Below are 15,360 nucleotides of genomic sequence, written 5' to 3'. Positions count from 1 at the left end.
TCCCTTAGGTCACAGTGGAGTTTATTTACTAAAACTGGAAAGTGCAAAATCTTGTGCAACTTTGCATAGAAAGCAATCAGCATCCAGGTTTTATTGCCAAAGCTTAATTGAACAAGCTGACTTTAGAAGCTGATTGACTATCATGCACAGCTGCACCAGACTCTCAGGGGTTTATTTACTAAAGCTGGAGAGTCCAAAATCAGACTCCCTTCTGCATAGAAACCAATCAGCTTCCAGGTTTCATTGCCAAAGCTTCATTGAACAAGCTGAGGTTAGAAGCTGATTGGTTTCTATGCAGAAGGGAGTCTGATTTTGGACTCTCCAGCTTTAGTAAATAAACCCCTCAGTGTCGCCAAAATTGAAAGATACCTTTTGGTGGTTAGAGAGGCAGTGTGCAAGTGTTAGACTCTGCTGCACCCAGAAGTGACCAGCCTGGGTTCTAGAAAACAGGAAAACCTTCTAATGTATTTCAGGTTCCTGCCTGGTTTTCAAGTAAACGTTGTTTTGTATGAAGATTGAAAATATCCAGAGAAAGTTTACACTCCTCCTAAGTTCTTTGCACAACAGTACCCTATAGACGAGGGTTGTTCCATGAAGCAGACCAAGCTACAGTGCAGCCAGAAATATTCACAGCGCTTAACTTTTGCCACATTTTGGTATGTAACATCCTTATTCCAAAATGGATTAAATTAATTTTTTTCCTCAACATTCTACAAACAATACCCCATAAGGACAACGTGAAAGAAGTTCGTTTTGAAATCTTTGCAATTTATTAAAAATAAAAAACGAATAAACCACATGTACACAAGTATTCACAGCCTTTGCTCAATACTTTGTTGAAGCACCTTTTAGCACCAATTACAGCCTCAAGTCGTTTTGAGTATGATGCTACAAGCTTGGCACATCTATTTTTGGGTAATTTCTCCTATTCTTCTTTGCAATACCTCTCAAGCTCCATCAGGTTTGGATGGGGAGCGTCGGTGTACAGCCATTTTCAGATCTCTCCAGAGATGTTCAATCGGGTTCAAGTCTGGGCTTTGGCTGGGCTACTCCAGGACATTCACAGATTTGGCCCCTTAGCCACTCCTTTGTTATGTGGGCTGTGTGCTTATTATTATTATTATTATACAGTATTTATATAGCGCCAAAAGGTTTGCTCAGCGCTGTACATTATAGTGGGGGACAGTAGATGAGACAATACAGTAACAATACAATACAAGAGGGGTTCGAGGGCCCTGCTCCTAGGAGCTTTCAGACTTAGGGTAGTTGTCCTGTTAAAAGAAGAATCGTCGCCCCAGTCTAAGGTCCAAAGCGCTCTGGAACAGGTTTTCATCAAGGATGTCTCTGTACATTGCTGCATTCATCTTTCCTTCGATCCTGACTAGTCTCCCAGTTGCTGCCACTGACAAACATCCCTACAGCATGATGCTGCCACCACCGTGCTTCACTGTAGGGATGGTGTTGGCCAGGTGGTGAGCAGTGCCTGGTTTCCTCCAGACAATTTTTGTTTCATCAGACCGAAGAGTTTTGTTTCTCATGGTCTGAGAGTCCCTCAGTTGCCTTTTGGCAAACTCCAGGTGGGCTGCCATTTGCCTTTTACTAAGGAGTGGCTTCCGTCTAGCCACTCTACCATACAGGCCTGATTGGTGAAGTGCTGCAGAGATGGTTGTTCTTCCGGAAGGTTCTCCTCTCTCCATAGAGAAACGCTGGAGCTCTTTCAGAGTGACCATCGCGTGCTTGGTTACCTCCCTGGCTAAGGCCCTTCTCCCTCGATTGCTCATTTTGGCCAGATGGCCCACTCTAGGAAGGTTTCTGGTGGTTCCAAACTTCTTCCATTTATAGATGATAGAGGCCACTGTGCTCATTGGGACCTTCAATGCTTCAGAAATTTTTCTGTACCCTTCCCCAGATCTTTGGCTTGATACAATCCTGTCTCGGAGGTCTCTGGATAATTCCTTGGACTTCATGGCTTGGTTTGTGCTCTGACATGCATCGTTAACTGTGGGACCTTATATAGACAGGTTTATGACTTTCCTAATCATGTCCAGTCAACCACATTTCCCACAGGTTGACTCCAATCAAATTGTGGAAACATTTCAAGGATGATCAGTGGGAACAAGATGCACCAGAGCTCAATTCTGAGTGTCATGACAAAGGCTGTGAATACTTATGTATATGTTCTTTGTTTTAGTTTTTTATTTTTAATAAATTGCAAAGATTTCAAAACAAACTTCTTTCACGTTGTCCTTATGGGGTATTGTTTGTAGAATGTTGAGGAAAAAAATTAATTTGATCCATTATGGAATGAGGCTGTAACATAACAAAATGTGGCAAAAGTTAAGCTCTGTGAATTCTTTCTGGATGCACTGTATCTATCGCTTCTGTAAAACTCATGACTGTTCGCGTTCAGGGACTCTTGATAATGCTTTGAGGCCTTCCGCAAAGCTTCTCTTTCCATATCCAGACTGACGGTGTATGTCAGACATTTAGGGTATGGTCCAGGCAGCTAGTTAGGAACCCTAGGGTGTTTCCAGCAGCATTACGCTACTATATAGACTGAGTGATTCACTCTGTTGGTTATCTTGTATTGTACTTCTGTATGTGCAAAAATCATAGAATCAGCTAGCTAAAATGTTGGTCTGCTGAACCTGCCCATGAGAAAAGGGCCCTCGGCACAGAAGTAGTCATCCTTTAGTTGCCACAAGACATACAACGCGAAGGCAGGCAATTCCTTTCATAAGTCTTGACCCTCCAGACCTGCCTCTCAAGTCACCTTCACAATGAAGGGGTTCCCCTCACTGATATTGTGTGGGGACATTTGCTGGCCGTTGCAAACATTGGTGCCAGGAGGGCTCAGACTCTTGGGTACAAGAGGTCGTATAATTCTATTGCAAACTGGAATTGCAGAGCTTTCCTTGGCTTCCTTTTTTGCTGTCAAATGTGCCTTTGTCTCCCCAGCGCAGGGCAGTCTTAAAGAAAGCCATATCCCAACTTGAGGGTCAGGAAGTTCCCACAAGGAAAGGCCCACAAGGAAAATAGGTATTAGGGGTTTTACTCAAACTTCTTTATGGTTCACAGACTGAACAAGAACGTCAGGCCCTTTCACAGCTGCTCTTTGGCTGATGCAATTCTTCAATTGGTTTTGAGGATGACTACATACATATCCAAATCTACCCTTTGCAGTAGTGGAGAACAACTTCTTTCAGTTTGTGGTGCTCTCCTTTGTTCTAGCTACAGTATTTTCACTGGTGCTTGCTCTGTTACAATCCAAGGGTATTCACAACCTAGGATACCTGAACAATCTGCTTTTGTGGAGAAAGGTCAGCTCTTGCCTTAAAGAAACTTCATTGGAAGATTCAAGTAGTTCCAGAGCTTCAGTTGGATCCTTAACCTGCAGAAATAGGTTCTAGAACCACCCCATAGTCTGGAATACATGGAATTGGTACTGAATGTGATTCAGAACAGGGTGTCCCATCCGAAGAAAAAACGTGCCTCTCTACTTGGGCCCTTTGGTCCACTGCAAACACCTCCTTAGTTTCCACGAAGGTAATTGTGACCTTGTTCGAGGTGATCCCATATGTTTAGTAGCATTCCATACCGCTCTGCAGTACAGTATTCTGTCAGCCTGGAACAGGTCATCCCTTTTCCTGAACCATCTTTTGCACCTGTTATCCAGAGCCAGGAATTCTCTGATGTGGTGGATGTCAAGTCTCTCACTGGAATCCTTCCACTAAACCGCATAGTTTTAACCACAGATGCCAGCCTCTTAGACTGGGGATGAGTGCTAGGTACAGCCACGCATTAGGGACTCGACTTCCAATCAACGTCTTTGAGCTGAGAGCAATTTGTCTGTCCCTTCTATGGTGAAAAGACCTTTTCAAGAGTCTTCCAATCAGAATACACTCTTACAACTGTCTGTGGCTTACGTAAACCACCAAGGTGACACAAGAAGTTGTGCAGCTCAGGAGACGGCTATTATCTTACATGGAACAGAGACAAATATTCCAGTCATATCCGCTGTACACATTCCGGGGAGTGTAAAATCAGCAGGCGGGCTTTCTAATTTGACTGGAACTGATGCCGGGGGAATGTTCGCAATACTTGGAGTTGTTCAGAGAGATCTTTTGTCATTGGGGGACTGCAGACATGGACCTCTTGGTGTCCAGTTTTAACAGGAAACTGAACGTCTTTGTGTCTAGCGTTTGCAGTATATGTTCTGGTGTCTCCATGGGTTCAATTTTACCTGATTTGTGCAATCCCTCCACTTCAGTTACCATTGCTGTGTTGCACGATAGGAGAAAAGGGCTACAGTGGTATTAATGGCCTCAAATTGGCCAAGAAGGGCTTGTTTTTCAGAATTCTTTGCATGTTAGCCTCTTCTGGAGCATTCATGTTTTCTGTCTCAAGGTCTCATTTACCATTGTCTTGGAATCTGTGATTCCCATTTTTCTTTTAAGGCAGGAAAGGCTGCTCTCCTTAAGCTGTACGATCAAAAGGTCAGGTCCCAGCCTTGGCAATTTTGTACCATAGACTCTTAGCCTCTCAATCCTTGATGAAGGCCTTTGATGCTGTTGACACTGGGGGACCTTCGCTTAGTACAGTCAGTCCTCCAAAAGCTGGCAGATCTTACCCTTAAGGTGGCTATTACCTCAGCTAGGCCGCCCTGTCATGTAGGGAACACTTTTTGGTGTTACATAAGGATAAAGTGATGCTGCATCTGAATGTTTCTTTACTACCAAAGGTGGTGTCTGGCTTCCATTTAAATGAGGATATTGTTTTGCCCTTCTCCTAAAGACCCAAAAGGTTCAGCCCTTTGTTGTCAGGATGTGGTGCTGGCTGTGAAGGGTAACATTGAATCCACGGCCTCCATCAGAAAATCAGATTCGTTCTTTGTATTGCCACATGGGGTCAAAAAGGGTTCATCTGCATTGCAAGGTGGATTCGCCAGACCATTTCTCTGGCCTACTCTCTCAAGGTTAAGGAGCCTTCCTTCCAAGTTTAGGCTAATTCTACAAGATCTGTTGGTGTATCTTGGGTGTTTCAACATCAGGCTTCTGTTGCACAGCTTTGCAAGGCAGCTACCTGGTTTTCTGTGCATACTTTTGCTTTGTTTTACAGTGTAGATGTTCAGGCATTGGCTGCAAACTTTTTTGCATGTCACTGTTTGAACTCGGTTTGACCTTGCTTTAGGCCTTTGTTTTTTGAAAGACTGCTGGCTGAGCTTTTGCTACCTAAGTTATCCTCCCCTCATTACTGCTTTGGGATGGTCCCATCCAATATGGTTTGCAGCCTGTGTCTTGTGCTGTGCTCTAAGAAAAGGATTTTACAGGTACGTTAAAAAATCCTATTTTCTCGAAAGAGTTGTAAAGGTGAAAATAGAAACACAATAGTAAAGAGACTCTTATAAGAAAAGAGGTTTCATACCTGCAGCAATTTCAAAAACCCTGCCTTTATTGCCAAATTCCTGTTCATTCTCCTAAGCCAAGCGTCTGATCTCCCAGATACTGATAAAGCCTGCCCAACCTTTCCTTCCATCAGCACATTTTTATTTGGCAATGAGGCAGCCCATCTTAGTAATATTAGAATAGAAATGTATGCAGGAGGTATTTTTAACTCCACCCAAAAGTTGTTTTTTTTTCCTTTGATGAACCAACTCTAACATTTTGGTTAGAGATAGGTTCTTTATCCATTACATACTTTTTACCATTTTCCAAAAAGGGAAACGGGAATTGAGATACGGGTTATGCTGCCACCTTTGGGAGGATAGAACACTGACAAATAGAAAAGCTGTAAGCCAGTCCCAAGTATAATCCCTTCCCTATCTAGCAACCGCAACTTTTTTGCTAGTGTCCAGGAGGATGGACATCTTTTCTCTGCTTCACTGAAAAAAGTCAACATATTTTTGCTAGCCATTTATTTTCTTCAATCAAGACTCCTCTAAAAGCCAATTGAACTGGTCTCTATATGCAGCTGTGTTTCTGTGATCTGTGTTTCCTCAGCAATTGGTTTGGAATCCTTTTAGGTAATTTTTTTATTTTCGTGCAGTAGCAAAAACAATAGGTGTGCTATTCCTTGAAATATGTTTATGTAACAACTCAAACACAAATCAAGTGAATAAATAAATTGTCATGTGCATCATGAATGTATTTAAATCCAGTGAACAGAATATAAACAATGAAAAGTGCAAGTCCCAGTCATAAAGTGAACTATATTTGGTATCCAAATCTTGTGAAAAGCCCAGTGTGCCCACAATAACACAGTAAGCTGGTGTGCCCTTCTCGGTGTTCACCTCAAAAGCTTCTTACCAGATGGTGTAGACCTCATAAAAAAGAGATCAATTGTGCCTGGATGTTGTACAACTATGATATCCACAGACTCTCCATGGTACTCCAGCGCTCCACAAAAATCAGAGTACATAAGGAATACACAAAGGCAAACCCCACAGTGTAGTAGTTTAAAAATGGAACCAGGTTTATTTTGAAAACCACTCACATTCGAGAAATGAAAGACCAACAGTAACGGTAAACCGCTCTGGTGTGAGTTCTCTGGTGGGCGTCATGATGCCGCGTAGCAAGCCCTTCCCTTTTTGCAAGTGTATAAACAATTTAAACTCTTTTTTAACTGTGTATAAAACCTTTGCTTATTATTACAGGACAAATAGCTTACAGAGCTTTGTAGATTAGCCAATGAAAGGGCATATCTGACATACAAGCTTGCATTGTTACTTCCTTTGTCAGATTGGAACCTTGTATGAACTATTTGATAAGAATATCTTGCGTTTTTAGCCCAAGCCACAATAAAAGAAGAAAAAAAAATGTATAAACCAGTACACATTCCCTTTACAAGCTTTATAAGTTTTTCTGCTGACACAGGTTTTTATGACAGAAGAGACCCTAGCGGTCTCATCTGTCATGAATGTCTCCCCTGCCTGTCAGCAGGAAATGTGATCTGAGCCACACATGCGCAGATCAGACCACATTTATTGCCCACTCTGTACAATGTGACTCCTGTGCACACCTGCGGGAGTGACGTTACCTTGGCCCTGACCATTGAAGCACCGACAGTGGGAAACCCAGAAGGAAGACCGGGCGAAGATGGAAACAGCCGGGGACCAGGAAGACCAGTGACAGCACAGCGCTGGAGGACTCCATATGCAGGTAAGTCTGTCATAATGTACTAGTATGCACTGCATATTAGTATCTTATGACAAACCTGCCGGGGGACACATTGCTTTTTTTTTTTTTTTTTTTAATTCTTAGGATTTACTACCGCTTTAAGTTTCTCTGTCAGTTTAATAAATAATGTACAGGTTTATCTTCAAGATACAACATTTGTCCATGTGTCCTACAAGCAGTGTGGGTTTTGCTGTTGTCCTCATACGTGTTGCTGGAGTTATTGGGATCTGAGCAGTAAATTTAGCTGCTGTTTAATACACAACTCTGAGTTTGGGAAGCTCTGAACTATAGTAAATGTGTAATGTGGTTTTTTTTTTTTTGAGTTTTTTTATTTAACTTTTTTAGGGATATTTCGAGGGGATACGAAAACATCCCAATACCATGTATTAATGGCGAAGACTCTGAACCTTGTCCCATCAATTACAAATATGTGTCGCAGAACTGTGTGACCTCCCCGCTGAACGTAGATCGAAACATAACCCATCTTCAGGTGAGTCTTCCAGTCTCTCCAATGTCTAAATAATGCATTATACTGTATTTCCTGCAATTGACACTAACTTAGAACTTTGCCTCTTGCAGTACTGTGTGTGTATAGATGACTGCTCATCTGGAAACTGCATGTGTAGCCAGCTCAGCATGCGGTGTTGGTATGATAAGGTAGGCTCAAAGCTTTGTATTAGAGAAAGGAAATGTAAAAGTGTTAAAAAAAAAAAAAAAATTGGCTAGCTAAAATTACAGATACTCCTAATAATAAGTTGTCTTACTGTAAATGAGAAATTGATCCTTCTAACAGAGTGAAGTTGTCTTCATCTTTCAGAGTGGACGTCTTTTGCCGGAATTCAACATGGTGGAACCCCCACTTATATTCGAATGTAACCATGCTTGCTCTTGCTGGCGGAATTGTCGCAATCGTGTGGTACAGAATGGTTTGAAGTGAGTTATGCTTCAACACATATTAGTGCAGTTTTGTCCTGAGTTTAGTTATTTTAAAGTGTATGTAAACCCTAACAAACTTCTCTTATTTGCTCCCTTTTGATCTGCTAAATTCACATTTGAAAGCATTTTTATCTGTTCAGTAAATGCAACAAAATACCTGTTTATTTTGCAAGAAATCTTGTGAGCGGTTACCTTCCTGTGCTCTCTCTGCCTGTGCACAAGGGGGGGGGGGGGAATGAGATGAGGAAATGAGGAGTGGTCTATAGTTTTTGTTCCTTGTTCTACATCACAAATGAAGTAGGCAGGCATGACATCAGCCTACTTGGGAATTCAGAGCCAAGTCATGGCAAACAAGGAAGATACTATACTTCTTGCACATTAACACTTTTCTCCTGCGTTCATTGAAGGACGCAGCCTGGTAGAATGTTGACTGTAGGGCTATAGCTTCACCTTCAGCAGTAGGAAACTAGGCAGAAAAAGTAAAGCACCACCCAGGGATGGCCTTTGCTGGAGGCCAAACCCTCCACCTGCTACAATCAGCCCGGTTTTTTGCCTAGTGTCTAGAGGTGAGGACCTAGCTCCCTGCTGGGAACTCCTAGTTCCTTCTTTTTTTTTTTTTGAGCAGAGTTAACTAATTTTATATGTAGTGGGTTTTTTTGTTTTTTTTATTTCTCTTTCCCTGATGTTCCACCCTTGCCAAGCTGGCCGATAGGCTGGATTTTGTAGATCCTGGTAATTACCCCAAAGAGTGCATTCAGACTCATAGCTATGTGTGGATTTGGCTGCGACAGCCTCGTCTAGCTGCAGGGTATCCAGGAGAGTTTTCTCATGGGGAACGCATATGACCAGATGTTTTTTCCAGTCGTTCTTGTCACAGTTCCACCCCACAGCCCCACCGGACTGTCTGGGGAGAGGTACCTGTTTTCCTCTGCATTGGAATGGTAAGTATTTCTCCTCCTGATGTAGAGGTTGATGTGATGACAGACTCCACACCTCCTGTGGATCCAATGGAGATTTATCTTACCCCCTCTGGGAGCGATAACAAATCACCCTGATCTGTTTCAGGAGACCCTTAAACTTAAGGATCCCCTTTTAGGAGCCGTTGCATTCCACAAAAGTATTTTCATATCCTGTCTACTTTGATAAGTTTGTTTATATGAAATGGTAATGTCCTAAATGACCCTTCATGGTGCCAAAACAGTTTTCTATTTGCTACCCTTTTGAGGAGACCCTTCTTTAACCCCTTCACTAAGGGTAAAACAAATCTTAACGCCTAAGCACAATTTTGCAAATTTGACATGTGTTAGCAAAACCATCCATATCGTCACAATTACTTTGTGCATCTAGGTGGATTGTACCTTGTTTTTTTCAGGACAAATTGGGCTTTCATTTGGCGGTAAATGGTAATGGATATCTCCAGATTTTGTTTTGTTATTACCAAAGGAAAACTGGCCTTTTTTTCTCCTAATTTCTCCTGCTCCTGACGATCGCAACAATACCACATGTGTGTATGGTAGCAGTTGTTTTTACCCGCAGTACAGCCCAGAAACCATAGTGCGCAATTTGCTTTTTTTTTTTTTTTTTTTTTATTCTGCCACTAACAGACACTCATACTAATTTAAAAAAAAAAAAAAAAAAAACTGACCCTGACCTTGACCAAAACACTATTTTTGTTTATTTGTTTATTATTTTTATTTTTTACACACACTTTTTTTTTTTTTCTCTGAAAGGACAGAGACATACATGGTATCTATCGCCTCCATTCAGAGAGATAAAACAGAGGGGGCGGGCTTCACAGTGACTGGTTACTGTGACAACCAATCAGAGTCTATCACCGCGATCAGGTGAACTGGAATTGGGGGTTCCGGGTCCTGATCGGTAGAACGGGACCTGGGGCTCTCAGTGACACCCCGGTCTTTGTGCTTTAAAAAATAAAGAAAAAAGACCTAGATCAAGGTTTGATCTAGTTCAGTGCCAGGGTTAGTGTTTGGGTCAGGTTTTTTTTTTTTTGGTTTTTTTTTTTTTTTTTTTTTTTTTTTTAATTGGTGTTAGTGTCAGTGTGTTTTAGGTAAAAAAACAAAACAAAATGCGCACTATTGTTTCTGGGCTGTACTACAGGTACAAACAACAAATAACCTACACACATATGGTATAGCTGCAATCGTCAAGAGCTGAAAAAATTTTTTGGGGTTGTTCTTTAGTGATAGGTTATGGTAGTAACAAGAAAAACACAGCTAAATTAAAAAATATATTTTTTTTTTTTGCTATTTTGGGCCAGTTTTCCTTTGATAATAAAAGAAAAAATTAGGAGATATCCATTCCTATTTACCACCAAATGAAAGCCCAATTTGTCCTGGAAAAAAAGAAATGTATAATTCACCTGGATGTACAAAGTACCTGTAGTTGTGATGATATGTATGGTTTTACTAACACATGTCAACGTTGCAAAATTGTGCTTAGGCATTAAGATTAGTTTTACCCTTAGGCGTGAAGGGGTTAATGTCCTGGAGCTGCATGCGATCAGGTTCTGTCTTGCTCATTGGATGGAATTCCTTCAGGGACGCCCAGTCAGACCATGCCATGGTGGTGGCAAATGGAGTTTGGCGGCAGAACTAGAGGTTTTTCACATCCTCTGGTCGGCGGAGCTTCGCACTCCTTTACATTCTGGGAGTGGAAAACTGTCAGTTGGACTACCTCAGCTGTCAAAGTCTGGACCAAGATAGGGTGGGCCTTACATCCGAAGGTCTTCCAACAGATCTGCCTGAGATGGGGCACCCCCAGATGTGGACCTCCTGGCATCTTGTCTCAACAGGAAATTTGTGGCAAGAACAAGATTTTTGGGTGGATACTTTGGTAGCATCATGAAGCCACTACAGTCTCATCTATGCCTTTTCGCCTCTAAAGCTCCTTCCAAGGCTGTTATGAAGAATAGAGGCCAAAGGGATTCAATCATTCTTGTGGCTCCGGCAACCTGGTACGGTGACGTAGCGCATCTGATTGCGGACACTCCTTGACGTCTACCTCTTCAGATGGATCCTCTGCCCCAAGGGCCAGTCTTCCACCCTGCTTTTCCCTCACTGGCTTTGACGACCTGGCTGTTGAAAGCCAGATTCTGAAGAACAGAAGTTTATCAGTGTCTGTGTTGCCTACTATGCTGAAGGCGCATATAACCACTTCTCTGAGGATTTATCATCGGATCTGGAAGACTTACATTTTGTGGTGCATTCAAAACAGATCCATCTTTGTGCTTTTTCTTTAGCTAGGATCTTGGTCTTTCTCCAGCAGGGCATTGATCAGAAACATGCCTTGAGTTGCCCTTGTGGTCTTCTTTCAACACCATCTGGTTATTGTTTCCTTCATTCGTATCTTCGTTCAAGGGGTTTATCATGTAGCTCCTCCAATACATCCCCCTTTGCAGCCTTGGGACTTGAACTTGGTGCTCTCTGTTCTGCAGAAGCCTCATTTTGAAAACATGAATGATAATCCATTGGCGACTCTTTCTGAAAAAGTAATCTCTTTGGTTTCCATCTCTTCTGTGTGCAGAGTGTCGGAGCTGGCGGCCTTGTCTTGTAAGGCCCTGTACTTAGACTTGTACATGAATAAGATGGTTCTTCGTCCACCTCCCTTCGAAGGTAGTGTTCTCCTTTCATCTGTATTTCTGCCTCTGTTGCATCCCAAGGAGATTGCTTTTCATTCCTTTGATGTGGTTCGGATGGTGCATGTGTACCTGCTTTCTTCTGCAAGGCTGACTCTTTGTGGTGAAAATGTCTGTGAAAAGGTTTAGCAGCTTATTCTGGTACCATTTCATGATGGATTAGGCAGACGGTTGTTCAAGCCTTTGCCAATAGGGGTCAGACTCCTCCCCTCGCTGTTATGGCTCAATCCACTAGGGTGATTATTGCATACTGGGCTTTTCTGTATCAGTGTCTCAGGTTTGCAAGGTGGCTCCTTGGTCATCTGTCCATACGTTCGCCAAATTCTCCAAGGTGGATATGCATATTCTGGCATTTTCAGGTGCTTGTTTCGTTCACAAAGTATTGTAGGTGGCAGTTTGCTGTTTTAGCATCCCTTGGTAAGTCTTTTGAGTTGTTTTGTTCTGGGTACCCATCCCTCGATGGTCACTGCTTTGGAGTGTCCCAACGGTCAAGATTCTAACAGTCTGTGCCCTTCAGTGCACATAAAAGAAAATATATATTTTTTCTTCTCATTGTAAAATCCCTTTCTCTGAGTTCATTGAAGCACACAGCTCCTACCCCTCTGGTTTTTGGTTATGTACGACTTGGGGCTAACTGAGCTGCCTGTAACAGATTGGGGGTTTGACCTCCATCAGAGGCCATCCCTCAGCGGTGATTTTTTTTTTCGTTTTTTTTCTCTGCCTAGTATCCTTCTTCTGAAGTTATAAAAAAAAATGAAATTGTGGAAACTGAAGTGCCACAGTACTGCTAAGAGGTCCAGATACAAAGTTATTCCAGTAAAAGTCAGGGTGAGTGAGTGGCTGAGTCAGGGAGGCGGGGGGATGGCATCACAATTTCAAACTCCGCTTATCAGTGGAAGCTTTGTAATCAGTAATCGAATACAAAGCTCCCTGAGTGCCGCTAAGCCCAACTTGATTTTATCCCAGGAGTGGGAAGGGAATTTCCCAGCCCACTGCCCAGAACACAGCGCTGTTCAGTGTATGTAGCTACAGTCCACAGTGCTGAGAGCTGCTGCATGTCTTGGTGAAGTAAATGGTTTTAGTGGACCATCTTGGTGCACATGAACTATTTAAAGCTTTACATAGTTTGTTTGGACCAGGCTGGCGCAAAGGAACTATGTCCCTCACTAACAGGTGAGGCCGCTGTATGTGCTGTATAAACTATTTGTTGCGGAGGCTATATACAGCACTGTGTTTCGGGTGCAAGCCGAGACCTTCCAGTCTCAGACCAGGAACAACGTAGAGTCTGTCAAAGCGGTGCTCAGCCACTCATAGAAGGCGATGTATTCTATCGATGAATGTCACAACCTCTGACTTAGAGGGAAGCTGCGCATTCATTGATACAATACACCACATTCTATGAGTGGCTGAGCGCTGCTCAGGCAGACTCTATTGTGTTCCAGGTCTGAGATGGGAAGGTCTCGGCTTACTCCTGGAACACAGTGGTGTATGTAGCCTCCACTATATACAGTTTATATAGCACATCCTTCGGCTTCACATGTCAGTGAAGGACATAGGCCAGCTTGGCTCAAACAAACTATGTAAAGTGTATCAAAAGATGGAGTCAGCTTTAAACTTCACTAAAAGCTGGAGATTCGCTTTAATAAAGTTAATACAAAAAAGTATGTAGAAGAGTAATGACAGAAAGAGATTGTGTTCCCTTAAGTGCCCCTCCACCAATCCACCCGCCTTTTTCTTTTCATAACATCTTTTTATCTGAGCATAGACCTATGTTTATCCTGAGCAGGGGGTACCACTGCTGACCTTGTTCTGAAAATGTTTCCTACCTGGCTTTATTTGTCTTTACAAAACAAGCGTTCAACACCAGTGCCAGAAATTGTGAAATCTAAACTTATTCTGGGTTGGTGCCTCAAAAGACTTTCACGCTAGACCATTAGCATAATATTCAGGCGATAGCATTTTCAGAAGGAGAAGTCAGAAGTGGCTTCTTACATATTTCTCACTTGCCCTCCTAGCTTCACTGTTGAATACTAACAGGTGGCAAAGTCACAGGCTCAGCTTGCTATCTTTTAGCATGCAGATTTTTTTTAAATTCAGATAATTTTTATTTATAGCAAAATTTTGTTTTCCATACTAATGCATACATTATATTATACCCATTTTTCCCATTACCCCCTCCCCCCAAGCAAAAAAAAAAAACCACAAACTTTAAGACACTAATCTCCAAACACAAGACATTTATTTCCATATTAACATTAAACCCAAAGAAACAGACATCATCATACTATCCTTTATCAGGGTACCAGTCTAGGGACATCCGCCCATGGTTTCCACATCTTTTCAAATTTACCCACACATCCCCTTCTCGCATAGGTATGTTTTCCCCTTATCAACATACACTATATTTGCCAAAAGTATTTGGATGCCCCTCAAAATCATTGGATTCAGGTGTTACAATCACCTCCATGGCCACAGGTGTATGAAATCAAGCACCTAGGCATGCAGTCTGTTTCTACAAACATTTGTGAAAGAATGGGTGGCTCTCAGGAGCTCACTGAATTCAAGCGTGGTACCTTGATAGGTTACCACCTGTGCAATAAGTCCATCTGTAACATTTCCTTGCTACTAATTATTCCACAGTCATCGCTTAGTGGTATTATAACAAAGTGGATGTAACTGGGAGCTACAGCAACTCCGCCATGAAGTGGTAAATGACAGAGCGGGGTCAATGCATGCTGAAGTGCGCAGAAGTCACCAACTGTCTGCAGAGTCAATAGCTAAAGACCTCCAAAGTTTGTGTGACCTTCACATTAGTACACCAACAGTGCGTAGATTAGCACAACAACAGTGCCTAGAGAGATTCATGGAACAAGAGTTTCCATGGCCAAGTAGCTGCATCCAAGCCTTACATCACCAAGTGCAATGCAAAGCGTTGGATGCAGTGCTGTAAAGGACTCCACCACTGGACTTTAGAACAGTGGAGACGTGTTCTCTGGAGAGACGAATCACGCTTCTCTTTCTGGCAATCCGATGGTCATGTCTGGGTTTGGCAGTTGCCAGGAGAACGCTACTTGCCTGACTGCATTGTGCCAAGTGTAACGTTTGGAGGGGGATTATGGTGTGGGGTTGTTTTTCAGGGGTTGGGCTTGGCCCCTTAGTTCCAGTGAAGGGAACTCTTAAGGCGTCAGCATACCAAGACATTTTGGACAATTTCATGCTCCCAACTTTGTGGGAACAGTTTGGGGATGACCCCTTCCTGTTGCAACATGACTGCACACCAGTGCACAAAACAAGGTCCATAATAACATGGATGAGCGGGTTTGGGGTGGAGGAACTTGACTGGCCTGCACAGAGGCCTGACCTCAACCCGACAGAACTCCTTTGGGATGAATTAGAGCGGAGACTGCAAGCCAGGCCTTCTTGTCCGACATCAGTGCCTGATCTCACAAATGTGCTTCTGGAAGAATGGTCAAACATTCCCATAGACACACTCCTAAACCTTGTGGACGGCCTTCCCAGAAGAGTTGAAGCTGTTATAGTTCCAAAGGGTGGGCCAACTCAATATTGAACTCCACGACTAAGACTGGGATGCCA

General features: G+C 42.7%; 1 protein-coding gene across 7 annotated transcripts in view; it reads left to right on the top strand.

The window, feature by feature from the left end:
- The window catches only part of EHMT1 (euchromatic histone lysine methyltransferase 1), a 231,403-nt gene that overhangs the window by 200,172 nt on the left and 15,871 nt on the right, over nt 1-15,360 (top strand). For all 7 annotated transcript variants that reach the window (XM_089675302.1, XM_089675307.1, XM_089675300.1 and 4 more), the window contains 3 exons: nt 7,521-7,665; nt 7,755-7,832; nt 7,993-8,108. In XM_089675302.1, coding sequence (XP_089531428.1) covers nt 7,521-7,665; nt 7,755-7,832; nt 7,993-8,108 — 339 coding nt within the window. The remainder of the gene's footprint in view (nt 1-7,520; nt 7,666-7,754; nt 7,833-7,992; nt 8,109-15,360) is intronic.

This window comes from Staurois parvus, unplaced genomic scaffold, assembly GCF_062004578.1.
Source record: "Staurois parvus isolate SC_StPar_1 unplaced genomic scaffold, SC_StPar_1.0 ptg000154l, whole genome shotgun sequence".
NCBI classification, from domain to species: Eukaryota; Metazoa; Chordata; class Amphibia; order Anura; family Ranidae; genus Staurois; species Staurois parvus.
This window is presented reverse-complemented; position numbering and strand designations above follow the sequence as displayed.